We start from the raw sequence: 27,374 nt of genomic DNA on the forward strand, positions 1-27,374 counted from the left end.
CCTGATGTCTCGGGGTCACATTTGACTCAGATCTTTCCTTCACTCCTCACATTCAGTCCTTGGCTAAAGCCTGCCACTTCCACCTTAAAAACATCTCCAAAATTAGACACTTCCTTACACAAGATACAACTAAGATTTTAATCCACTCTCTCATTCTTTCCCGCCTTGATTACTGCAACTCTTTCCTCTCTGGTCTCCCCCCCTTTGCCTAGCTCCCTTACAATCCATAATGAATGCCTCTGCCAGACTTATCTTCCTTACACGTCGCTCTTCATCTGCTGCTCCTCTCTGCCAATCCCTTTACTGGCTTCCTCTTGCCTCTAGGATCAAACACAAAATTCTCACTCTGACATACAAAGCCCTCAACTGCACTGCTCCCCCCTATATCTCAGACCTTGTCTCCAGATACTCTCTCTCCCGTCCACTTCGCTCTGCTCATGACCTCCTACTCTCCTCCTCTCTGGTTACCTCATCGCACTCCCGTTTACAGAACTTCTCCAGACTGGCTCCCATCTTGTGGAACTCTCTGCCTCGCCCCACAATACTTTCCCCTAGTTTTGAAAGCTTCAAGTGCTCCCTAAAGACTCTACTGTTCAAGGATGCATACAACCTATGCTAACCTTACTTTATACCAGTTCCACTCCTCCATTGCTATCCCCTGAACCTCCTTAGCATGTAAGCCTAAGAGTCCAGCTGTTTGCAGATCAGCTTCTTAAGAGTGGATTACAACAGTGCAACTCTTGGCAGGGCCCTCTACCCATTTGATCCCTTTAATTGTTTTGTTGTACTCCCCTTTGTTTATAGCGCTGCAGAATCTGTTGGCGCTCTATAAATAACCGATAATAATAATAACTATTGGCATATATCCAAGGAAAGATATGACCACAACTTAAAGGTAAGCAACACCAAGGAGAACATTTGTTCACAACAAAAGAGACTACATTGACATTCATATTAACACTCATAATCTGGTAAAAAGTGTAATCTACACCAATGACGGCAGTTAATGCTAAACTTGGAGTGTTGAATACAACTAATTAATATCACAGCATACTCAAATACCTCAAAGGTATATAATCCCTTCTGGGAAGACAGCCATGCAGACCAATTTGATGCAGTGTGCGGCATATGGTCTGAGCACTGATAGGCTGACCCCCCCACCCCTTCAACCTCTGCAGCAATGCTGGTAGCACTCATATGTCTATTTCCCAAAGACAACCTCTGGATATGACGCTGAGCACGTGCACTCAACTTCTTTGGTCGACCATGGTGAGGCCTGTTCTGAGTGGAACCTGTCCTGTGAAACTGCTCTATGGTCTTGCCCACCGTGCTGCAGCTCAGTTTCTGTGTCTTGGCAATCTTCTTATAGCCTAGGCCCTAGGCCATCTTTATGTAGAGCAACAATTCTTATTTTCAGATCCTCAGAGTTCTTTGCTTTGAGGTGCCATGTTGAACTTCCAGTGACCAGTATGAGAGAGTGTGAGAGCGATAACACCAAATTTTACACACCTGCACCAATTCAGACCTGAGACCTTGTAACATGACATTGAGTCACATGACACCGGGGAGGGAAAATGGCTAATTGGGCCAAATTTGGACATTTCCACTTAGGGGTGTACTCACTTTTGTTGCCAACAGTTTAGACATTAATGGCTGTGTGTTGAGTTATTTTTAAGGGGCAGCAAATGTACACTGTTATACAGGCTGTACACTCACTTCTTTACATTGTAGTAAAGTGTCATTTCTTCAGTGTTGTCACATGAAAAGATATAATAAAATATTAACACTGTTATACAGACTGTACACTCACTACTTTACATTGTAGCAAAGTGTCATTTCTTCAGTGTTGTCACATGAAAAGATATAATAAAATATTAACACTGTTATACAGGCTGTACACTCACTACTTTATATTGTAGCAAAGTGTCATTTCTTCAGTGTTGTCACATGAAAAGATATAATACAATATTTACACTGTTATACAGACTGTACACTCACTACTTTACATTGTAGCAAAGTGTCATTTCTACAGTGTTGTCACATGAAAAGATATAATACAATATTTACACTGTTATACAGGCTGTACACTCACTACTTTACATTGTAGCAAAGTGTCATTTCTTCAGTGTTGTCACATGAAAATATATAATACAATATTTACATTGTTATACAGGCTGTACACTCACTTCTTTACATTGTAGCAAAGTGTCATTTCTTCAGCGTTGTCACATGAAAAGATATAATAAAATATTTACAAAAATGTGAGGGGTGTACTCACTTTTGTGAGATACTGTATATATTTTTCATCTTTGATAAAGTGTATTAATAAATGGGTATAATTCACTCCAACAAATATCTCTATTTGCTTTTTTTGTCATTGACCTCTCCCAATTCTTCAAATGTCTTTATAAAAGCTTGAATACAACTTCTTGAGTATCCAGTTTGTTTGGTGATTTCCCTTTGAGAGTGGCCTTGCTGATGCAAAAGTATGATTTTATGACTGTCAAATTCTGTGACCTTTAGCATTTTGAATGGAATGATGTGATTGAAAGTTGGTCTTATAAACAAGCTTCCACTTAATTAAACTCATACCACCTTTATATGTAATGCGCAAGTATGCATTGCACAAACCTGGTGTAATAGACCTTTTTACAGCAGTTATTTTGACATAGTAGGTCAAAGACAAGTGTTAGCAAATACATTAATTAGGGTTTAATTCCATTTAGGTTTATGAGAGCAAGGTTCAATTTTATTTATGAAAGTACATGATGTTGCTGAAATATAAACTCTCGTACATTACAGATTAAACTCCCATAAATAGCCACATTTGTCTTGTTTTTGTCAGTGAAATGTTGTAATTTTTTTTTTTTTTAAAAAAAGCGAGAAGTATGTCACATTTGTGTGTTTTTGCTCTTTTTACAGATGATGAATCCCAGAACAGACAAATCCACCAAAGAAATGCCTTGCTTAGGTCGCCCTGACTGCCAGGAGGAGAATCTTATCCCAGGTAATTCACTGACATTATACAGTAAACTATGTAATATAAATGTATACAGTAAATTATACGCAGTAAATTTATACAGCTAATTATATACTGAATTACAGAAAATAAAAAAAATTACAAGAAGTTTAAACTAATTACACCTAATCTAAGCCCCCTAATAAAATAAAAAAGCCCCCTAAAATAATAAAATGCCCTACCCTATACTAAATTACAAAGTAATCAGCCCTTTTACCAGCCCTTAAAAGGGCTTTTTGCGGGGCATTGCCCCAAAGTAATCAGCTCTTTTACCTGTAAATAAAAATACAATACCCCCCCAACATTACAACCCACCACCCACATACCCCTAATCTAAAACCCACCCAAACCCCCCTTAAAATACCTAACACTAACCCCCTGAAGATCTCCCTACCTTGAGTTGTCTTCACCCAGCCGAACCGAATTCTTCATCCAAGCGGGGCAGAAAAGGTCCTCCATCCGGTTGAAGTCTTCATCCAAGCGGGGCAGAAAAGGTCTTCCATCCGATTGAAGTCTTCATCCAAGCGGGGCAGAAGAGGTCCTCCATCCGGTTGAAGTCTTCATCCAAGCGGGGCAGAAGAGGTCTTCCATCCGATTGAAGTCTTCATCCAAGCGGCACCTTCTATCTTCATCCATCTGGAGCGGAGCGTCAGCATCCTGAAGACCTCCGATGCGGAACATCCATCCTGGCCGACGACTTCCCGATGAATGACGGTTCCTTTAAATGACGTCATCCAAGATGGCGTCCCTCTAATTCCGATTGGCTGATAGGATTCTATCAGCCAATTGGAATTAAGGTAGGAAAAATCTGATTGGCTGATTCAATCAGCCAATCAGATTGAAGTTCAATCCGATTGGCTGATCTAATCAGCCAATCGGATTGACCTTGCATTCTATTGGCTGTTCTGATCATCCAATAGAATGCGAGGTCAATCCGATTGGCTGATTGCTATTGTAGCTATTGTACCTAGTTAAAATAAATACAAAGTTGCCTGTAAAATAAATATAAATCCTAAAATAGCTACAATGTAATTATTAATTATATTGTAGCTATCTTAGGGTTTATTTTATAGGTAAGTATTTAGTTTTAAATAGGAATAATTTATTTCATTATAGTAAATTTAGTTCGTTTTATTTAAATTATATTTAACTTAGGGGGGTGTTAGGGTTAGGGTTAGACTTAGGTTTAGGGGTTAATAACTTTATTATAGTAGCGGCGACGTTGGGGGTGGCAGATTAGGAGTTAATAATTGTAGGTAGATGGTGACGATGTTAGGGAGGGCAATTTAGAGGTTAATAAAATGTATTATAGTGTTTGCGAGGCGGGAGTGCGGCGGTTTAGGGGTTAATATATTTATTATAGTGGCGGCGATGTCCAGTCAGCAGATTAGGGGTTAATAAGTGTAGGTAGGTGGCGGCGACATGGGGGGGTGGAATAGGGGTTAATAATATAATGTAGGTGTCAGCGATAGCGGGGGTTGCAGATTAGGGGTTAATAAGTGTAAGTTTAGGGGTGTTTAGACTCGGGGTACATGTTAGAGTGTTAGGTGTAGACTTAGAAAGTGTTTCCCCATAGGAAACAATGGGGCTGCGTTAGGAGCTGAACGCTGCTTTTTTGCAGATGTTAGTTTTTTTTTCAGCCAGCTCAGCCCCATTGTTTCCTATGGGGATATCGTGCACGAGCACGTTTTTCAAGCTTACCGCTACCGTAGGCAACGCTGGTATTGAGAGTTGAAGGGAAGCTAAATTTGGCTCAATGCTCCCATTTCTGAGGCTAATGCAGCCATTCAGACAACTCGGAATACCAGCGTTGTCTTAAGGGTGCGCTGGAAAAAAAAGGCTCGTTAGCACTGCGGGTCTTTACCGACAAAACTCGTAATCTAGGCAAAAATTATCCCAAAAATTTTTTTTTTAAAAGATCTTACGGCTAGATTTAGAGTTTGGCGGCCAAAGGAGTGCGTTAGCTACGCGTGCTTTTTTTCTCCCGCACCTTTTAAATACCGCTGGTATTTAGAGTTCACAGAATGGCTGGGTTTTCAGTGCGTTAGGCTCCAAAAAGGGAGCGTAGAGCATAATTTAACGCCACTCCAACTCTAGATACCAGCGGTGCTTACGGACGCGGCCAGCTTCAAAAACGTGCTCGTGCACGATATCCCCATAGAAAACAATGGGGCTGTTTGAGCTGAAAAAAAACCTAACACCTGCAAAAAAGCAGCGTTCAGCTCCTAACGCAGCCCCATTGTTTCCTATGGGGAAACACTTCCTAAGTCTGCACCTAACACCCTAACATGTACCCCGAGTCTAAACACCCCTAACCTTACACTTATTAACCCCTAATCTGCCGCCCCCGCTATCGCTGACCCCTGCATATTATTATTAACCCCTAATCTGCTGCCCCTAACACCGCCGACCCCTATATTATATTTATTAACCCCTAATCTGCCCCCCACAACGTCGCCGCCAGCTAACCCCTAATCTGCCGATCGGAGCTCACCGCTACTATAATAAATGTATTAACCCCTAAAGCTAAGTCTAACCCTAACACTAACACCCCCCTAAGTTAAATATAATTTTTATCTAACGAAATAAATTAACTCTTATTAAATAAATTATTCCTATTTAAATCTAAATACTTACCTGTAAAATAAACCCTAATATAGCTACAATATAAATTATAATTATATTGTAGCTATTTTAGGATTAATATTTATGTTACAGGCAACTTTGTATTTATTTTAACCAGGTACAATAGCTATTAAATAGTTAAGAAATATTTAATAGCTACCTAGTTAAAATAATTACAAAATTACCTGTAAAATAAATCCTAACCTAAGTTACAATTAAACCTAACACTACACTAGCAATAAATAAATTAAATAAACTACCTACAATTATCTACAATTAAACCTAACACTACACTATCAATAAATAAATTAAATACAATTCCTACAAATAAATACAATTAAATAAACTAACTAAAGTACAAAAAATAAAAAAGAACTAAGTTACAAAAAAATAAAAAAATATTTACAAACATTAGAAAAAAATTACAACAATTTTAAACTAATTACACCTACTCTAAGCCCCCTAATAAAATAACAAAGACCCCCAAAATAAAATAATGCCCTACCCTATTCTAAATTACAAAAGTTCAAAGCTCTTTTACCTTACCAGCCCTTAAAAGGGCCCTTTGCGGGGCATGCCCCAAAGAATTCAGCTCTTTTGCCTGTAAAAAAAAAACATACAATACCCCCCCCCCAACATTACAACACACCACCCACATACCCCTAATCTAATCATGCCAGGGATCACCGATCGTTCCAGGCTCCGAAATCTCCAAGCCCAAGCGGGGGCTAGACTTCCATCATCTGGCTGAAGTCTTCTATCAAGCGACGGCTGAAGAAGTCCAGAAGAGGCTCCAAAGTCTTCATCCTATCCGGGAAGAAGAGGCGATCCGGACCGGCAACCATCTTCTTCCAAGCGGCATCTTCTATCTTCATCCGATGACGACCGGCTCCATCTTGAAGACCTCCACCGCGGACCCATCTTCTTCTTCCGATGACTTCCCAACGAATGACGGTTCCTTTAAGGGACGTCATCCAAGATGGCGTCCCTCAAATTCCGATTGGCTGATAGGATTCTATCAGCCAATCAGAATTAAGGTAGGAAAATTCTGATTGGCTGATGGAATCAGCCAATCAGAATCAAGTTCAATCCGATTGGCTGATTCAATCAGTCAATCAGATTGAGCTCGCATTCTATTGGCTGTTCCGATCAGCCAATAGAATAACTAGGTAGCTATTAAATAGTTATTAACTATTTAATAGCTATTGTACCTGGTTAAAATAATTACAAAATTGCCTGTAAAATAAATATTAATCCTAAAATAGCTAAGATATAATTATAATTTATTTTGTAGCTATATTAGGGTTTATTTTACAGGTAATTATTTAGATTTAAATAGGAATAATTTATTTAATAAGACAATTTATTTCGTTAGATAAAAATTATATTTAACTTAGGGGGGTGTTAGTGTTAGACTTAGCTTTAGGGGTTAATCCATTTATTAGAGTAGCGGTGAGCTCCGGTCAGCAGATTAGGGGTTAATACTTGAAGTTAGCTGTCGGCGATGTTAGGGAGGGCAGATTAGGGGTTAATACTATTTATTATAGGGTTATTGAGGCGGGAGTCAGGCGGATTAGGGGTTAATACATTTATTATACTAGCGGTGAGCTCCGGTCGGCAGATTAGGGGTTAATTATTGTAGGTAGCTGGCGGCGACGTTGTGGGGGGCAGATTAGGGGTTAATAAATATAATATAGGGGTCGGCGGTGTTAGGGGTAGCAGATTAGGGGTACATAGGGATAACGTAGTTGGCGGCGGTGTACGGAGCGGAAGATTAGGGGTTAAAAAATTTAAATATAGTGGCGGCGATGTGGGGGGACCTCGGTTTAGGGGTACATAGGTAGTTTATGGGTGTTAGTGTACTTTAGAGCACAGTAGTTAAGAGCTTTATAAACCGGCGTTAGCCCAGAAAGCTCTTAACTACTGACTTTTTTCTGCGGCTGGAGTTTTGTCGTTAGATTTCTAACGCTCACTTCAGCCACGACTCTAAATACCAGCGTTAGAAAGATCCCATTGAAAAGATAGGATACGCAATTGACGTAAGGGGATCTGCGGTATGGAAAAGTCGCGGCTGGAAAGTGAGCGTTAGACCCTTTAATGACTGGCTCCAAATATCAGAGGGCGGTAAAAACCAGCGTTAGGAGCCTCTAACGCTGGTTTTGACGGCTACCGCCCAACTCTAAATCTAAGCCTTAATCTAATACCCCAAAAATAAAAAAAATACCCACCTCAAAATAAAAAAGACCTAATATACAAATAAACTACCAATAGACCTTAAAAGGGCCTTTGTAAGGCATTGCCCTAAAGATAAGAGCTCTTTTGCATAAAAAATAAAACAAATACCCCCTAACATTACAAACCCCCACTCCTCCAAAATAAAAAAAAACTAGTCTACCCATTGCCTTGAAAAGGGCATTTGGATGGGCATCGCTGCCTATTAAAAATTAAAAAAGCCCTAATATTAAAAAAAAAAAAAAAAAAAAAAAAAAAAAAAAACTAATACAAACACCTAAATTGATACTCACCAATGATGAAGGGCGGCGCTCCATCTTCATCCATTGCGGGACCATCTTCTTCAATCTTCATCCAGGCCGCGGTCCATATTCTATATTCATCCTGGTGGCAACAGTGGCGGCGAGGTCATGACACAAAGCCCCTCTTCATGCGATCTCCAGCCGCAAACTGAAGATTTAATGTAAGGTACCCCTTTTAAATGGGGGTACCCTTGCATTCCTATTGGCTGATTTTATTCTTCAAATTCAAATCAGCAAATAGGATGAAAGTAGCTTTCATCCTATTGGCTAATTTTTAATTTGTTCAGCCAATAGGAATGCAAGGGTACCCATATATTAAAGGGGTACCTTACATTAAATCTTCAGTTTGCGGCTGGAGATCGAATGGAAAGGACCTCTGTGTTATGACCTCACCGCCGCTGTTGCCATCGGGATGAAGATAGAAGATGGACCAGGGCCTGGATGAAGATTGAAGAAGATGGTCCCACAATTTTGGGGTTAGTGTTAGTTTTGTTTTGTTTTTTTGCTGTGTTTTTTATTTATTTATTTTAAAGATTAGGGCTTTTTCAAATTTAATGGGCAGCAAAAGAGCTAAATTACCCTTTTAAGGGCAATGCCCATCCAAATGCCCTTTTCAAGGGAATGGGTAGATTAGGGTTTTTTTAGTTACAATTTTTTTTTTATTTTGGGGGTGGGGGGTTGTAATGTTGGGGACATTTTTTTAATTTTTTTATGCAAAAGAGCTGATATCTTTAGGGCAAAACCTACAAAAGGCCTATTAAGGGCTATTGGTAGTTTGTTTGTAGATTAGGTTTTTTTTATTTTGGGGTGGCTATTTTACAGGTAATTGGTGTTAAGTTAAAGGGTTTAGTTACTAGTTTAATATAGTGGGGTCAATTTAGCAAGCTCTGCATGCTACATAACTTGTCCACCTGCTCTGAGGCAGCGGACAGAAATCAACCCGATTGAATACGGGTTGATTGACCCCCCCCCTGCTAGCAGCTGATTGGCCGCGAATCTGCAGGGGGCGACATTGCTGTCGGCATTTATCGATGTGCAGTGGACATTATACGCTACATCGTATCATGTCCGCTCACACTTAAAATATACCCCTTTGTATTGTGGTGGGGATGGCGGTTTAGGAGTTAATAATTTTAATTTGTGTTTGCGATGTGGGGGGATGGCAGTTTAGGGGTTAATAGTTTTACTTAGTGTTTGCGATGTGGGGGGATGGAGGTTGAGGGGTTAATAGTAGGGATGGACGAATGTGTAAATTTTCGAATGTAGAACGAAAGTTATTACCGAATTTCGAATTCTAAATCCGAATGTCGATAAGAATGAATATTCTTAAAAATTCGAAAATCGAATGTTATTTACAGTTTTCGAATGTCACTTTCGAATTCCAATGTTTATAATTATATTGAATGTCCACTTTCGAAATTTCGAATTTAACATTCTATTTAACAAATACTATTCAGAAGTTCAATAGTTCATGTGGTAGGGCGGGAATCTAGTAAATTAATACATAATAGATACAAATATATCATTTTGAATGTTTCCATATAGAATATTGGATAATTCGAATAGTACATTTAAAGAAAGCATTAGAAATACTATTACAAACATATAAATTCAAATTTTTCGAATTTGAATATAAATTCAAATTTTTCGAATTCGAATATTGCATAATTCGAATATTACATTTAAAGAAAAAGCATTAGAAATACTATTACAATCTAAATTAAAATTTTTCGAATACACGTATTGCATAATTCGAATATTACATTTAACCCCTTAATGACCACAGCACTTTTCCATTTTCTGTCCGTTTGGGACCAAGGCTATTTTTACATTTCTGCGGTGTTTGTGTTTAGCTGTAATTTTCCTCTTACTCATTTACTGTACCCACACATATTATATACCGTTTTTCTCGCCATTAAATGGACTTTCTAAAGATACCATTATTTTCATCATATCTTATAATTTACTATAAAAAAATTTATAAAATATGAGGAAAAAATTGAAAAAAACACACTTTTTTAACTTTGACCCTCAAAATCTCCTACACTTCAACAACTACCATGCTAAATAGTTTCTAAATTTTGTCCTGAGTTTAGAAATACTCAATGTTTACATGTTCTTTGCTTTTTTTGCAAGTTATAGGGCAATAAGTACAAGTAGCACTTTGCTATTTCCAAAAAAATTTTAAAAAAATTAGCGATAGTTACATTGGAACACTGATATCTGTCAGGAATCCCTGATTAACCCTTCACATATATATATTTTTTAAAAGAACACAACCTAAGGTATTAAACATGGAGTATTTTGACTCTTTCCATGCAACTATTTTACCACCAATCTATGCCAAAGTTTGAAAAAAAAAAAAAATGGTGATTTTTTGACAAAATAGCAATTCAAGAATACATTTACTGAGAACGTTAAGGGTTACTGCCAAATAACACCCCAATATGTCTTCAGCAGCATCTCCTGAGTACAGTGATACCACCCATGTATAGGTCTGTTGGGTTCTCTGGGGGCTAAAAGGCCTTATTTTTAGGGGGCGCATTCCAGTTTTTTAATTTGGAATTTTCACATCTGTCGTCATGCACCCATGTCCTATTTGGGACATTTCTGAAGCCGGACAATGCAAATTACCCCCATCAAACCATATATTTTTAAAAAGTAGACACCCTAGGGTATTTCAAATGCTGGTATTTTAACACTTTGCATGCACTAATTCAACCACCAGTCTTTGTCAAACTTTTGGGTAGTCATTTTGGTGTGTTATTTTTCACACGCATTGTACTTTAGGCATGGATTCTCAGTTCCTGTTATATGTTACTGAGCAAAAACACCTCAATATGTGTTCAACAACAACTTCTGAGTACAGTGATACCCCCCATGTATAGGTGTGTCGGGTTCTCTGGGGGCTAAAAGGCCTTAATTTTAGGGGGCGCATTCCAGTTTTTCAACTTGGAATTTTCATATCTGTCATCATGCACCCATGTCCTATTTGGGACATTTCTGAAGCCGGCCAATGTAAATTACCCCCATCAAACCATATATTTTTGAAAAGTAGACATCCTAGGGTATTTCAAATGCTGGTATTTTAACACTTTCCATGCACTAATTCAACCACTAGTCTTTGTCAAACTTTTAGGTAGTCATTTTTTTGCATTATTTTTCACACACATTGTACTTTAGGCATATATTCTCAGTCCCTGTTATGTGTTACTGCCAAAAAAAACCTCAATATGTATTCAACAACATCTCCTGAGTACAGTGATACCCCCCATGTATAGGTGTGTCGGGTTCTCTGGGGGCTAAAAGGCCTTAATTTTAGGGGGCGCATTCCAGTTTTTCAACTTGGAATTTTCACATCTGTCATCATGCACCCATGTCCTATTTGGGACATTTCTGAAGCCGGCCAATGTAAATTACCCCCATCAAACCATATATTTTTGAAAAGTAGACACCCTAGGGTATTTCAAATGCTGGTATTTTAACACTTTCCATGCACTAATTCAACCACTAGTCTTTGTCAAACTTTTAGGTAGTCATTTTTTTGCATTATTTTTCACACACATTGTACTTTAGGCATATATTCTCAGTCCCTGTTATGTGTTACTGCCAAAAAAAACCTCAATATGTATTCAACAACATCTCCTGAGTACAGTGATACCCCCCATGTATAGGTGCGTCGGGTTCTCTGGGGGCTAAAAGGCCTTAATTTTAGGGGGCGCATTCCAGTTTTTCAACTTGGAATTTTCACATCTGTCATCATGCACCCATGTCCTATTTGGGACATTTCTGAAGCCGGCCAATGTAAATTACCCCCATCAAACCATATATTTTTGAAAAGTAGACACCCTAGGGTATTTCAAATGCTGGTATTTTAACACTTTCCATGCACTAATTCAACCACTAGTCTTTGTCAAACTTTTAGGTAGTCATTTTTTTGCATTATTTTTCACACACATTGTACTTTAGGCATATATTCTCAGTCCCTGTTATGTGTTACTGCCAAAAAAAAACTCAATATGTATTCAACAACATCTCCTGAGTACAGTGATACCCCCCATGTATAGGTGTGTCGGGTTCTCTGGGGGCTAAAAGGCCTTAATTTTAGGGGGCGCATTCCAGTTTTTCAACTTGGAATTTTCACATCTGTCATCATGCACCCATGTCCTATTTGGGACATTTCTGAAGCCGGCCAATGTAAATTACCCCCATCAAACCATATATTTTTGAAAAGTAGACACCCTAGGGTATTTCAAATGCTGGTATTTTAACACTTTCCATGCACTAATTCAACCACTAGTCTTTGTCAAACTTTTAGGTAGTCATTTTTTTGCATTATTTTTCACACACATTGTACTTTAGGCATATATTCTCAGTCCCTGTTATGTGTTACTGCCAAAAAAAAACCTCAATATGTATTCAACAACATCTCCTGAGTACAGTGATACCCCCCATGTATAGGTGTGTCGGGTTCTCTGGGGGCTAAAAGGCCTTAATTTTAGGGGGCGCATTCCAGTTTTTCAACTTGGAATTTTCACATCTGTCATCATGCACCCATGTCCTATTTGGGACATTTCTGAAGCCGGCCAATGTAAATTACCCCCATCAAACCATATATTTTTGAAAAGTAGACACCCTAGGGTATTTCAAATGCTGGTATTTTAACACTTTCCATGCACTAATTCAACCACTAGTCTTTGTCAAACTTTTAGGTAGTCATTTTTTTGCATTATTTTTCACACACATTGTACTTTAGGCATATATTCTCAGTCCCTGTTATGTGTTACTGCCAAAAAAAACCTCAATATGTATTCAACAACATCTCCTGAGTACAGTGATACCCCCCATGTATAGGTGTGTCGGGTTCTCTGGGGGCTAAAAGGCCTTAATTTTAGGGGGCGCATTCCAGTTTTTCAACTTGGAATTTTCACATCTGTCATCATGCACCCATGTCCTATTTGGGACATTTCTGAAGCCGGCCAATGTAAATTACCCCCATCAAACCATATATTTTTGAAAAGTAGACACCCTAGGGTATTTCAAATGCTGGTATTTTAACACTTTCCATGCACTAATTCAACCACTAGTCTTTGTCAAACTTTTAGGTAGTCATTTTTTTGCATTATTTTTCACACACATTGTACTTTAGGCATATATTCTCAGTCCCTGTTATGTGTTACTGCCAAAAAAAACCTCAATATGTATTCAACAACATCTCCTGAGTACAGTGATACCACCCATGTATAGGTGTGTTGGGTTCTCTGGGGGCTAAAAGGCCTTATTTTTAGGGGGCGCATTCCAGTTTTTCAACTTGGAATTTTCACATCCCATGCACCCATGTCCTATGTAGGACATTTCTGAAGCCGGCCAATGTAATTTACCCCCATCAAACCATATATTTTTGAAAAGTAGACACCCTAGGGTATTTCAAATGCTGGTATTTTAACACTTTCCATGCACTAATTCTTTGTCAAACTATTAGGCAGTCATTTTTTGTGTGTTATTTTTCACACACATTGTACTTTAGACATGAATTCTCAGCTCCTGTTATGTGTTACTGCCAAAGAAGACCCCAATATGTGTTCACCAACATCTCCTGAGTACAGTGATACCACCTATGCATAAGTTTCTTGGCTTGTTCGGGGGGTGTAATGCCAAATGTCCAACATGCGTTTGTGATTTTTTTTTCACATTTAACATATTTTCTTTGCCTATTGTCTTTTTGGGGGTATTTTAACATACCCCAATTTATTTGTTTCCATGAATGTGCATATTTTTGAAATGTTGACACCCCAAGGTATTGTATATGGTGTGCTTTGATGCATTTGAAGTAACTGTTTTAGCTAAAAAAATTGGAGAAAGTGTATGGTGGCATTTTTTCAATTTTCATTTTTACACACACATTGCTTTTTGACTATGATTTAGGAGAGACTGTTGTAAGTTAGTGCAAAAAAATACTTCAGGTTGTTTTCTGCAAGGCACCCTGAGTACACCTATGCCCCCCATGCATAGGTTTGCCAGGATTTTGGGAAGGTTATGTTACAATTTTATGACTTGTGATTTTAGTTATTAAGTGAGAGTATTTCTTCTGATAGGCCTATCTTTAGTTTGGGGCCTATTGTAAACCCCACTTTTATTTATTGCCATGAATGTGCATATTTTTTAAATGTTGACACCCCAAGGTATTGTATATGGTGTGCTTTGATGCATTTGAAGTAACTGTTTTAGCTAAAAAAATTGGAGAAAGTGTATGGTGGCATTTTTTCAATTTTCATTTTTACACACACATTGCTTTTTGACTATGATTTAGGAGAGACTGTTGTAAGTTAGTGCAAAAAAAATACTACAGGTTGTTTTCTGCTAGGCACCCTGAGTACACCTATGTCCCCATGCATAGGTTTGACAGGGGTTTTTGTAAAAAAAAAAAAAAAAGAACAGCCCCATTTTAGAAAAAAAAATATATTAGTGAAATGTAAAAATCTGGCACATTAAAAGTAAAAAAATAACAACAAAAAATTTAACAGTAAACATAACAAAAAAAAATAACAGCAAATGTATTTATTTTTTAAAAATTGACCATTGTATGGTACCGCTTGAAGCAGTCCCCAATGCAGAGTCCAGGCTGTCCAGGGCAATCAGGACAGTGATATACAGTGTCCCTTCTCTGCCCCCTCTTGGTACAGACTCTGCATTTTTTTTGTGGTCTCTGCTTTGCGGCAGTAGGGGGGATTTTAAAAATAAAATGAGTAGCCCCAACTCTGCTCTCTCCCATCACCGCCCGGGGAGCAGGTGCATCATGGTACAAAATCCCCGAAATGATCTGGAGCTGAAACTGTAAAAAAGTCTGTTTCATTCCGGGGTTTGCTTTTTTGAACAACAAAAAAGCGTTGTGGGTTGCAATCTGCATTAGGTAAATTGCAACCTTTTTGTACCAGGCCCTTGTCTTTCGCATAATTAGGTAGGGCTGCAGCAGCTGATCTGCCAGATCAACCCCACCCATATGTCGGTTATAAGACTTGATGCACACTGGCTTCCTTATGATCTCAGCTCTGCCACGTACAGAGACCGCCACCGTCCTCTCTGTGTGGATGGTGGTAAGAAGGTATACATCCTTCTTGTCTCTGTACTTCAGTGCCAACAGCTCCTCTTGGCGCAGAGCAGAGGTCTCCCCCCTTCGTAGCCGGGTGCGTACAAGTTGTCCTGGGAAACCTTTGCGGTTCTTTTTAATAGTACCGCAAGCTACTGTATCAAAGCAATACAGTAGCTTGAACAAAAGGACACTTGTATAAAAATTGTCTAAGTACAAGTGATACCCTTTGTTCATTAGGGGTAATATCAGGTCCCAGACAATCTTGCCAGTGGTTCCCATATGTTCTGGGCAACCTGGAGGGTCAAGGTGGCTATCCTTTCCCTCATACACCCGGAAGGCCTGAGTATACCCAGTCTCGCTCTCACAGAGCTTATACACCTTTACCCCATACCTGGAGCGCTTGGAAGGAATATACTGCTTGAATCCCAGCCTTCCCTTATACTTCATCAGGGATTCATCAACGCATATATTCCTTCCAGGTGTATAAGCCTCTGCAAACCTGGCAGAAAAGTGGGTAATCAGGGGGCGGATTTTATACAGCCTGTCAAATTGGGGATGCTCCCTAGGGGGGCACAGGCTGTTGTCGCTGAAGTGCATGAAATGAAGAATCATTTCATATCTCTGCCTCGACATACTCTGGGAGAAAATGGGGGTAGAGCAGATGGGGCTACTGCTCCAGTAGGAGCGAACGGAGGGTTTCTTTATGATGCCCATCAGCATAGTCAATGCCCAGAATTTTTTAAATTCTGGCACATTGATGGGGGCCCATTGCTGCTTTGCCAAATATGTTTCAGGCTTTGCAGCACGGTACTGATGGGCATATAAATTAGTTTGGGCGACAATGTTCCCCAATACATCATCACCCAGAAACACCTCCAGAAACTGTTGGGGGCTAAAACCTGCCACATCTATATTTATGCCAGCATTTGCTGTGAAGGGTGGGATATCTGGCCTCTGGAGATGAGGCGTTACCCACTCTTCAGCGGCAATGGCAGCAACACGCCTCCTTCTAGCAGGGGGGCTGGCAGGGGGGCTAGCAGGGGGGCTGGCAGGGGGGCTAGCAGCCACAGATACATCACTATCAGTTGAGACTGCATCTAATGATGTATCTGAGCATATGGCAGGGTCAAAATTGGGGTCTGAGTCAGACATAGAGGCATCTGACTCTGACGCAAGGATGGCATACGCCTCCTCAACACTATATCTTTTCTGTGACATTTTTGTATCTGTCACAGAAAACCAAAATTAATTAATTAACTAAATGGCCTTTGGGTTTTTTTTAAAAAAAGTACAGCTATGCTAATGCCAGTGATTTATAGCGATCACTGGCAAGCTAGGGGTTAAATACTCTTTAAATTAAATTAACTAAATGGCCTTTGGGTTTTTTTTAAAAAAAGTACAGCTATGCTAATGCCAGTGATTTATAGCGATCACTGGCAAGCTAGGGGTTAAATACTCTTTAAATTAAATTAACTAAATGGCCTTTGGGTTTTTTTAAAAAAAAGTACAGCTATGCTAATGCCAGTGATTTATAGCGATCACTGGCAAGCTAGGGGTTAAATACTCTTTAAATTAAATTAACTAAATGGCCTTTGGGTTTTTTTTAAAAAAAGTACAGCTATGCTAATGCCAGTGATTTATAGCGATCACTGGCAAGCTAGGGGTTAAATACTCTTTAAATCAAATTAAATTAGCTAAATGGCTCTGAAAGGAGCGTTTAGGTTTTTAAAAAATTACAACAACAAAAATTAACCCCTAAAAAAATGCACAGACAGCAAAAATGTAGAGCTATGCTAATGCCAGTGATTTATAGCGATCACTGGCAAGCTAGGGGTTAAATACTCTTTAAATTAAATTAAATTAGCTAAATGGCTCTGAAAGGAGCCTTTGGTTTTTTAAAAAATTACAACAACACAAATTAACCCCTAAAAAAATTCACAGACAGCAAAAATGTACAGCTATGCTAATGCCAGTGATGTATAGCGATCACTGGCAAGCTAGGGGTTAAATACTATTTAAATTAAATTAAATTAGCTAAATGGCTCTGAAAGGAGCGTTTAGGTTTTTAAAAAATTACAACAACAAAAATTAACCCCTAAAAAATGCACAGACAGCAAAAAATTACAGCTATGCTAATGCCAGTGATGTATAGCGATCACTGGCAAGCTAGGGGTTAAATAGTCTTTAAATTAAATTAAATTAGCTAAATGGCTCTGAAAGGAGCCTTTGAGTTTTTAAAAAAAAATACAACAACAAAAATTAACCCCTAAAAAAATGCACAGACAGCAAAAAAAAGTGCAGCTGTGCTACTGCCAGTGATTTATAGTGATCACTGGCAAGCTAGGGGTTAATGGCTCTGAAAAGAGCCTTTGGATTTTAAATTTTTTAACAAATAAAAGAAATAAATCTCTCTCTGCTAAAATACAGGTCTCTCTCTTTCTCCAACAAAATGGCAAGTGAGGAGAGGGAGGGAGATCCACACTGATCAGAGTCAATATTTACAAATATTGACATGATCAGACAAATGGGGTATTTTATTATTATTTTTTTTTTTTCTAAGAAGGCTCAGATTGGGTGACCCTAGCTTGCCCCTATGGTGAGACAGGCTAGGGACACCCCCAGATGCCCCATGATGCACCGGGCATCGCCATTTTGGAAGCCTCATGGGGGAGGGGGGGGGCGCTATATGTGGGCTTTATTATTTTATATATTATATTTTTTTTTTACATTTTTACTTTGATTTATATACTAACTAAGTGCCTCGACCCACCGAGGCACTTAGCACACTAGCAGAGCATCGGAAGCGTGTCCGATCGCTTCCGATGCTCTGCTGCACTGCCGGGCTCCACGTGGAGCAAAACCGGAAGTGATCACTCAAGGGGGAGTGATCGCTCCGGTCCCGGCACTCCGTAACAGCACTGCAGGGATGCCCAGACATCGAGGCATCCCTGCAGTACTGTAATAGTGCCTGGAAGCGATCTTGATCGCTTCCAGCACTCACTTTAGCCGAGGACGTGCAGGGTACGTCGTCAGGCGTTAACTGCCTTTTTTTTTCAGACGTACCCTGCACGTCCTCGGTCACTAAGGGGTTAAAGAAAAAGCATTAGAAATACTATTACAATCTAAATTCGAATTTTTCGAATTCGAATACACGTATTGCATAATTCGAATATTACATTTAAAGAAAAAGCATTAGAAATACTATTACAATCTAAATTAAAATTTTTCGAATACACGTATTGCATAATTCGAATATTACATTTAAAGAAAAAGCATTAGAAATACTATTACAATCTAAATTCGAATTTTTCGAATTCGAATACACGTATTGCATAATTCGAATATTACATTTAAAGAAAAAGCATTAGAAATACTATTACAATCTAAATTCGAATTTTTCGAATTCGAATACACGTATTGCATAATTCGAATATTACATTTAAAGAAAAAGCATTAGAAATGCTATTACAATCTAAATTCAAATTTTTCGAAAAGAATATTTTCGAATGTAATCGTAAAATTCGAAACCGAACATTCGAAAATGAATGTTAGAATGTTATGTAAACATTCAAAATTCGATTCAATCGAACGAATGTGTTAAAATTCGTGCTGTTTTTCGAATGTTGCGAAACATTCGCCCATCCCTAGTTAATAGCTTTACTTAGTGTTTGCAATGTGAGGATTGGCGGTTTACGAGTTAATAGTGTAGTTTATGGTTTTTATGGGTGTAAGTGTACTTTATAAGGTATTTTTGATGTGTTTTGTGAAACTTTTTTGTTTCGCAAAACACATAACTACAACTCTTTGAGTGCGGAATGGATTGTTGCAGAAAAGACCATATAGCGTGCCGGAATGAAAGAATGTACGACTTGTAATATCAAATACCTGACCATTATGCATGCAAAAACCATACCGCACACAGAAAAGCTATACCGTGCGACTTGTAATCTGGGTTTATGTGTGAGGCACAGGACAGCTCTATTTTCAGTGCTGATTTGAGCCCACATATGCATGCTTGCAGCTATATTATGTAACACAAATGTTACCAAGGACTAAAATGCCTATACCTGATTATCCTTTGTTACAGAGTCTGGTGATCTGCACTGTGAGAAATGTTGGTTTTGGCACAGGTTTCTTTCATGTAATTAGCAAGAGTCCATGAGCTAGTGATGTATGGGATATAAATTCCTACCAGGAGGGGCAAAGTTTCCCAAACCTCAAAATGCCTATAAATACACCCCTCACCACACCCACAAATCAGTTTTACAAACTTTGCCTCCCGTGGAGGTGGTGAAGTAAGTTTGTGCTAGATTCTTCGTTGATATGCACTTCGCAGCAGGCTGGAGCCCGGTTTTCTGAATGTCAGAGGGATGTGAAGAGAGTATTGCCTATTTGAATTCAATGGTCTCCTTCTACGGGATCTTTTTCATAGGTTCTCTGTTATCGGTCGTAGAGATTCATCTCTTACCTCCCTTTTCAGATCGACGATATACTCTTATATACCATTACCTCTACTGATTCTCGTTTCAGTACTGGTTTGGCTTTCTACTACATGTAGATGAGTGTCCTGGGGTAAGTAAGTCTTATTTTTTGTGACACTCTAAGCTATGGTTGGGCACTTTTATATAAAAGTTCTAAATATATGTGTTTAAACATTTATTTGCCTTGATTCAGGATGATCAATATTCCTTATTTCAGACAGTCAGTTTCATTATTTGGGATAATGCATATGAATAATCAATTTTTTCTTACCTTTAAATTGACTTTTTTCTCTGTGGGCTGTTAGGCTCGCGGGGGCTGAAAATGCTTCATTTTATTGCGTCATTCTTGGCGCAGACTTTTTTGGCGCAAAAAATTTCTTTGTCATTTCCAGTGTCATACTTGTCACCGGAAGTTGTTCGTGATTGCGTAATTTTTTTGACGTTTTGCGCCAAAAATGTCGGCGTCACCGGATGTGCCGTCATTCTTGGCGCCAAAAGCATTTAGGTGCCAATAATGTGGGCGTCTTTTTTGGCACTAAAAAATGTGGGCGTCATTATTGTCTCCACCTTTTTTTCCCATTATTTAAGTCTCATTTTTCTTTTGCTTCTGGTTACTAGAGGCTTGTTCATTGGCATTTTTTTCCCATTCCTGAAACTGTCATTTAAGGAATTTGATAGATTTTGCTTTATATGTTGTTTTTTCTCTTACATATTGCAAGATGTCTCAGATTGACCCTGGATCAGAAGCTACTTCTGGAAAAACGCTGCCTGATGCTGGTTCTACCAAAGTTAAGTGCATTTGTTGTAAACTTGTGGTAACTGTTCCTCCGGCTGTAGTTTGTGATGAATGTCATGATAAACTTGCTAATGCAGATAAAATTTCCATTAGTAATATTCCATTACCTGTTGCTGTTCCATCAACATCTAATACTCAGGATGTTCCTGTTAATATAAGAGATTTTGTTTCTAAATCTATTAGGAAGGCTATGTCTGTTATTCCTCCTTCCAGTAAGCGTAAAAGGTCTTTTAAAACTTCTCATTTCTCAGATGAATTTTTAAATGAACATCATCATTCTAATTTGACTGTTTCTGATGAGGATTTTTCTGGTTCAGAGGATTCTGTCTCAGATATTGACACTGATAAATCTTCATATTTATTTAAAATGGAATTTATTCGTTCTTTACTTAAATAAGTTTTAATCGCATTAGAAATGGAGGATTCTAGTCCTCTTGATATTAAATCTACTAAGCATTTAAATTCGGTTTTTAACCCCTTAGTGACCGAGGACGTGCAGGGTACGTCTGAAAAAAAAAGGCAGTTAACGCCTGACGACGTACCCTGCACGTCCTCGGCTAAAGTGAGTGCTGGAAGCGATCAAGATCGCTTCCAGGCACTATTACAGTACTGCAGGGATGCCTCGATGTCTGGGCATCCCTGCAGTGCTGTTACGGAGTGCCGGGACCGGAGCGATCACTCCCCCTTGAGTGATCACTTCCGGTTTTGCTCCACGTGGAGCCCGGCAGTGCAGCAGAGCATCGGAAGCGATCGGACACGCTTCCGATGCTCTGCTAGTGTGCTAAGTGCCTCGGTGGGTCGAGGCACTTAGTTAGTATATAAATAAAATTAAAAATGTAAAAAAAAAAATAATATATAATATTAAAAAGCCCCACATATAGCGCCCCCCCCCCCTCCCCCATGAGGCTTCCAAAATGGCGATGCCCGGTGCATCATGGGGCATCTGGGGGTGTCCCTAGCCTGTCTCACCATAGGGGCAAGCTAGGGTCACCCAATCTGAGCCTTCTTAGAAAAAAAAAAAAATAATAATAAAATACCCCATTTGTCTGATCATGTCAATATTTGTAAATATTGACTCTGATCAGTGTGGATCTCCCTCCCTCTCCTCACTTGCCATTTTGTTGGAGAAAGAGAGAGACCTGTATTTTAGCAGAGAGAGATTTATTTCTTTTCTCAGAGCCATTAACCCCTAGCTTGCCAGTGATCACTATAAATCACTGGCAGTAGCACAGCTGCACTTTTTTTTGCTGTCTGTGCATTTTTTTAGGGGTTAATTTTTGTTGTTGTATTTTTTTTTAAAAACTCAAAGGCTCCTTTCAGAGCCATTTAGCTAATTTAATTTAATTTAAAGACTATTTAACCCCTAGCTTGCCAGTGATCGCTATACATCACTGGCATTAGCATAGCTGTAATTTTTTGCTGTCTGTGCATTTTTTAGGGGTTAATTTTTGTTGTTGTAATTTTTTAAAAACCTAAACGCTCCTTTCAGAGCCATTTAGCTAATTTAATTTAATTTAAATAGTATTTAACCCCTAGCTTGCCAGTGATCGCTATACATCACTGGCATTAGCATAGCTGTACTTTTTTGCTGTCTGTGAATTTTTTTAGGGGTTAATTTGTGTTGTTGTAATTTTTTAAAAAACCAAAGGCTCCTTTCAGAGCCATTTAGCTAATTTAATTTAATTTAAAGAGTATTTAACCCCTAGCTTGCCAGTGATCGCTATAAATCACTGGCATTAGCATAGCTCTACATTTTTGCTGTCTGTGCATTTTTTTAGGGGTTAATTTTTGTTGTTGTAATTTTTTAAAAACCTAAACGCTCCTTTCAGAGCCATTTAGCTAATTTAATTTGATTTAAAGAGTATTTAACCCCTAGCTTGCCAGTGATCGCTATAAATCACTGGCATTAGCATAGCTGTACTTTTTTTAAAAAAAACCCAAAGGCCATTTAGTTAATTTAATTTAAAGAGTATTTAACCCCTAGCTTGCCAGTGATCGCTATAAATCACTGGCATTAGCATAGCTGTACTTTTTTTAAAAAAAACCCAAAGGCCATTTAGTTAATTTAATTTAAAGAGTATTTAACCCCTAGCTTGCCAGTGATCGCTATAAATCACTGGCATTAGCATAGCTGTACTTTTTTTAAAAAAAACCCAAAGGCCATTTAGTTAATTAATTAATTTTGGTTTTCTGTGACAGATACAAAAATGTCACAGAAAAGATATAGTGTTGAGGAGGCGTATGCCATCCTTGCGTCAGAGTCAGATGCCTCTATTTCTGACTCAGACCCCAATTTTGACCCTGCCATATGCTCAGATACATCATTAGATGCAGTCTCAACTGATAGTGATGTATCTGTGGCTGCTAGCCCCCCTGCCAGCCCCCCTGCTAGCCCCCCTGCCAGCCCCCCTGCTAGAAGGAGGCGTGTTGCTGCCATTGCCGCTGAAGAGTGGGTAACGCCTCATCTCCAGAGGCCAGATATCCCACCCTTCACAGCAAATGCTGGCATAAATATAGATGTGGCAGGTTTTAGCCCCCAACAGTTTCTGGAGGTGTTTCTGGGTGATGATGTATTGGGGAACATTGTCGCCCAAACTAATTTATATGCCCATCAGTACCGTGCTGCAAAGCCTGAAACATATTTGGCAAAGCAGCAATGGGCCCCCATCAATGTGCCAGAATTTAAAAAATTCTGGGCATTGACTATGCTGATGGGCATCATAAAGAAACCCTCCGTTCGCTCCTACTGGAGCAGTAGCCCCATCTGCTCTACCCCCATTTTCTCCCAGAGTATGTCGAGGCAGAGATATGAAATGATTCTTCATTTCATGCACTTCAGCGACAACAGCCTGTGCCCCCCTAGGGAGCATCCCCAATTTGACAGGCTGTATAAAATCCGCCCCCTGATTACCCACTTTTCTGCCAGGTTTGCAGAGGCTTATACACCTGGAAGGAATATATGCGTTGATGAATCCCTGATGAAGTATAAGGGAAGGCTGGGATTCAAGCAGTATATTCCTTCCAAGCGCTCCAGGTATGGGGTAAAGGTGTATAAGCTCTGTGAGAGCGAGACTGGGTATACTCAGGCCTTCCGGGTGTATGAGGGAAAGGATAGCCACCTTGACCCTCCAGGTTGCCCAGAACATATGGGAACCACTGGCAAGATTGTCTGGGACCTGATATTACCCCTAATGAACAAAGGGTATCACTTGTACTTAGACAATTTTTATACAAGTGTCCTTTTGTTCAAGCTACTGTATTGCTTTGATACAGTAGCTTGCGGTACTATTAAAAAGAACCGCAAAGGTTTCCCAGGACAACTTGTACGCACCCGGCTACGAAGGGGGGAGACCTCTGCTCTGCGCCAAGAGGAGCTGTTGGCACTTAAGTACAGAGACAAGAAGGATGTATACCTTCTTACCACCATCCACACAGAGAGGACGGTGGCGGTCTCTGTACGTGGCAGAGCTGAGATCATAAGGAAGCCAGTGTGCATCAAATCTTATAACCGGCATATGGGTGGGGTTGATCTGGCATAAATACATTTGCTGTTATTTTTTTTTTGTTATGTTTACTGTTAAATTTTTTGTTATTTTTTTACTTTTAATGTGCCAGATTTTTACATTTCACTAATATATTTTTTTTTCTAAAATGGGGCTGTTCTTTTTTTTTTTTTTTACAAAAACCCCTGTCAAACCTATGCATGGGGACATAGGTGTACTCAGGGTGCCTAGCAGAAAACAACCTGTAGTATTTTTTTTGCACTAACTTACAACAGTCTCTCCTAAATCATAGTCAAAAAGCAATGTGTGTGTAAAAATGAAAATTGAAAAAATGCCACCATACACTTTCTCCAATTTTTTTAGCTAAAACAGTTACTTCAAATGCATCAAAGCACACCATATACAATACCTTGGGGTGTCAACATTTCAAAAATATGCACATTCATGGCAATAAATAAAAGTGGGGTTTACAATAGGCCCCAAACTAAAGATAGGCCTATCAGAAGAAATACTCTCACTTAATAACTAAAATCACAAGTCATAAAATTGTAACATAACCTTCCCAAAATCCTGGCAAACCTATGCATGGGGGGCATAGGTGTACTCAGGGTGCCTAGCAGAAAACAACCTGAAGTATTTTTTTGCACTAACTTACAACAGTCTCTCCTAAATCATAGTCAAAAAGCAATGTGTGTGTAAAAATGAAAATTGAAAAAATGCCACCATACACTTTCTCCAATTTTTTTTAGCTAAAACAGTTACTTCAAATGCATCAAAGCACACCATATACAATACCTTGGGGTGTCAACATTTCAAAAATATGCACATTCATGGAAACAAATAAATTGGGGTATGTTAAAATACCCCCAAAAAGACAATAGGCAAAGAAAATATGTTAAATGTGAAAAAAAAATCACAAACGCATGTTGGACATTTGGCATTACACCCCCCGAACAAGCCAAGAAACTTATGCATAGGTGGTATCACTGTACTCAGGAGATGTTGGTGAACACATATTGGGGTCTTCTTTGGCAGTAACACATAACAGGAGCTGAGAATTCATGTCTAAAGTACAATGTGTGTGAAAAATAACACACAAAAAATGACTGCCTAATAGTTTGACAAAGAATTAGTGCATGGAAAGTGTTAAAATACCAGCATTTGAAATACCCTAGGGTGTCTTCTTTTCAAAAATATATGGTTTGATGGGGGTAAATTACATTGGCCGGCTTCAGAAATGTCCTACATAGGACATGGGTGCATGGGATGTGAAAATTCCAAGTTGAAAAACTGGAATGCGCCCCCTAAAAATAAGGCCTTTTAGCCCCCAGAGAACCCAACACACCTATACATGGGTGGTATCACTGTACTCAGGAGATGTTGTTGAATACATATTGAGGTTTTTTTTGGCAGTAACACATAACAGGGACTGAGAATATATGCCTAAAGTACAATGTGTGTGAAAAATAATGCAAAAAAATGACTACCTAAAAGTTTGACAAAGACTAGTGGTTGAATTAGTGCATGGAAAGTGTTAAAATACCAGCATTTGAAATACCCTAGGGTGTCTACTTTTCAAAAATATATGGTTTGATGGGGGTAATTTACATTGGCCGGCTTCAGAAATGTCCCAAATAGGACATGGGTGCATGATGACAGATGTGAAAATTCCAAGTTGAAAAACTGGAATGCGCCCCCTAAAATTAAGGCCTTTTAGCCCCCAGAGAACCCGACACACCTATACATGGGGGGTATAACTGTACTCAGGAGATGTTGTTGAATACATATTGAGGTTTTTTTTGGAAGTAACACATAACAGGGACTGAGAATATATGCCTAAAGTACAATGTGTGTGAAAAATAATGCAAAAAAATGACTACCTAAAAGTTTGACAAAGACTAGTGGTTGAATTAGTGCATGGAAAGTGTTAAAATACCAGCATTTGAAATACCCTAGGGTGTCTACTTTTCAAAAATATATGGTTTGATGGGGGTAATTTACATTGGCCGGCTTCAGAAATGTCCCAAATAGGACATGGGTGCATGATGACAGATGTGAAAATTCCAAGTTGAAAAACTGGAATGCGCCCCCTAAAATTAAGGCCTTTTAGCCCCCAGAGAACCCGACACACCTATACATGGGGGGTATCACTGTACTCAGGAGATGTTGTTGAATACATATTGAGTTTTTTTTTGGCAGTAACACATAACAGGGACTGAGAATATATGCCTAAAGTACAATGTGTGTGAAAAATAATGCAAAAAAATGACTACCTAAAAGTTTGACAAAGACTAGTGGTTGAATTAGTGCATGGAAAGTGTTAAAATACCAGCATTTGAAATACCCTAGGGTGTCTACTTTTCAAAAATATATGGTTTGATGGGGGTAATTTACATTGGCCGGCTTCAGAAATGTCCCAAATAGGACATGGGTGCATGATGACAGATGTGAAAATTCCAAGTTGAAAAACTGGAATGCGCCCCCTAAAATTAAGGCCTTTTAGCCCCCAGAGAACCCGACACACCTATACATGGGGGGTATCACTGTACTCAGGAGATGTTGTTGAATACATATTGAGGTTTTTTTTGGCAGTAACACATAACAGGGACTGAGAATATATGCCTAAAGTACAATGTGTGTGAAAAATAATGCAAAAAAATGACTACCTAAAAGTTTGACAAAGACTAGTGGTTGAATTAGTGCATGGAAAGTGTTAAAATACCAGCATTTGAAATACCCTAGGGTGTCTACTTTTCAAAAATATATGGTTTGATGGGGGTAATTTGCATTGTCCGGCTTCAGAAATGTCCCAAATAGGACATGGGTGCATGATGACAGATGTGAAAATTCCAAGTTGAAAAACTGGAATGCCCCCCCTAAAATTAAGGCCTTTTAGCCCCCAGAGAACCCGACACACCTATACATGGGGGGTATCACTGTACTCAGGAGATGTTGTTGAATACATATTGAGGTTTTTTTTGGCAGTAACACATAACAGGGACTGAGAATATATGCCTAAAGTACAATGTGTGTGAAAAATAATGCAAAAAAATGACTACCTAAAAGTTTGACAAAGACTAGTGGTTGAATTAGTGCATGGAAAGTGTTAAAATACCAGCATTTGAAATACCCTAGGGTGTCTACTTTTCAAAAATATATGGTTTGATGGGGGTAATTTACATTGGCCGGCTTCAGAAATGTCCCAAATAGGACATGGGTGCATGATGACAGATATGAAAATTCCAAGTTGAAAAACTGGAATGCGCCCCCTAAAATTAAGGCCTTTTAGCCCCCAGAGAACCCGACACACCTATACATGGGGGGTA

General features: G+C 38.9%; 1 protein-coding gene across 1 annotated transcript in view; it reads left to right on the forward strand.

Annotated features, from left to right (window-relative positions):
• The window catches only part of LOC128661237 (verrucotoxin subunit beta-like), a 232,103-nt gene that overhangs the window by 190,521 nt on the left and 14,208 nt on the right, over positions 1-27,374 (forward strand). Inside the window, exon 4 of the mRNA XM_053715516.1 lies at positions 2,923-3,007. Within this exon, the coding sequence (XP_053571491.1) occupies positions 2,923-3,007 (85 nt within the window). The remainder of the gene's footprint in view (positions 1-2,922; positions 3,008-27,374) is intronic.

This window comes from Bombina bombina, chromosome 5, assembly GCF_027579735.1.
Source record: "Bombina bombina isolate aBomBom1 chromosome 5, aBomBom1.pri, whole genome shotgun sequence".
Taxonomy (NCBI): Eukaryota; Metazoa; Chordata; class Amphibia; order Anura; family Bombinatoridae; genus Bombina; species Bombina bombina.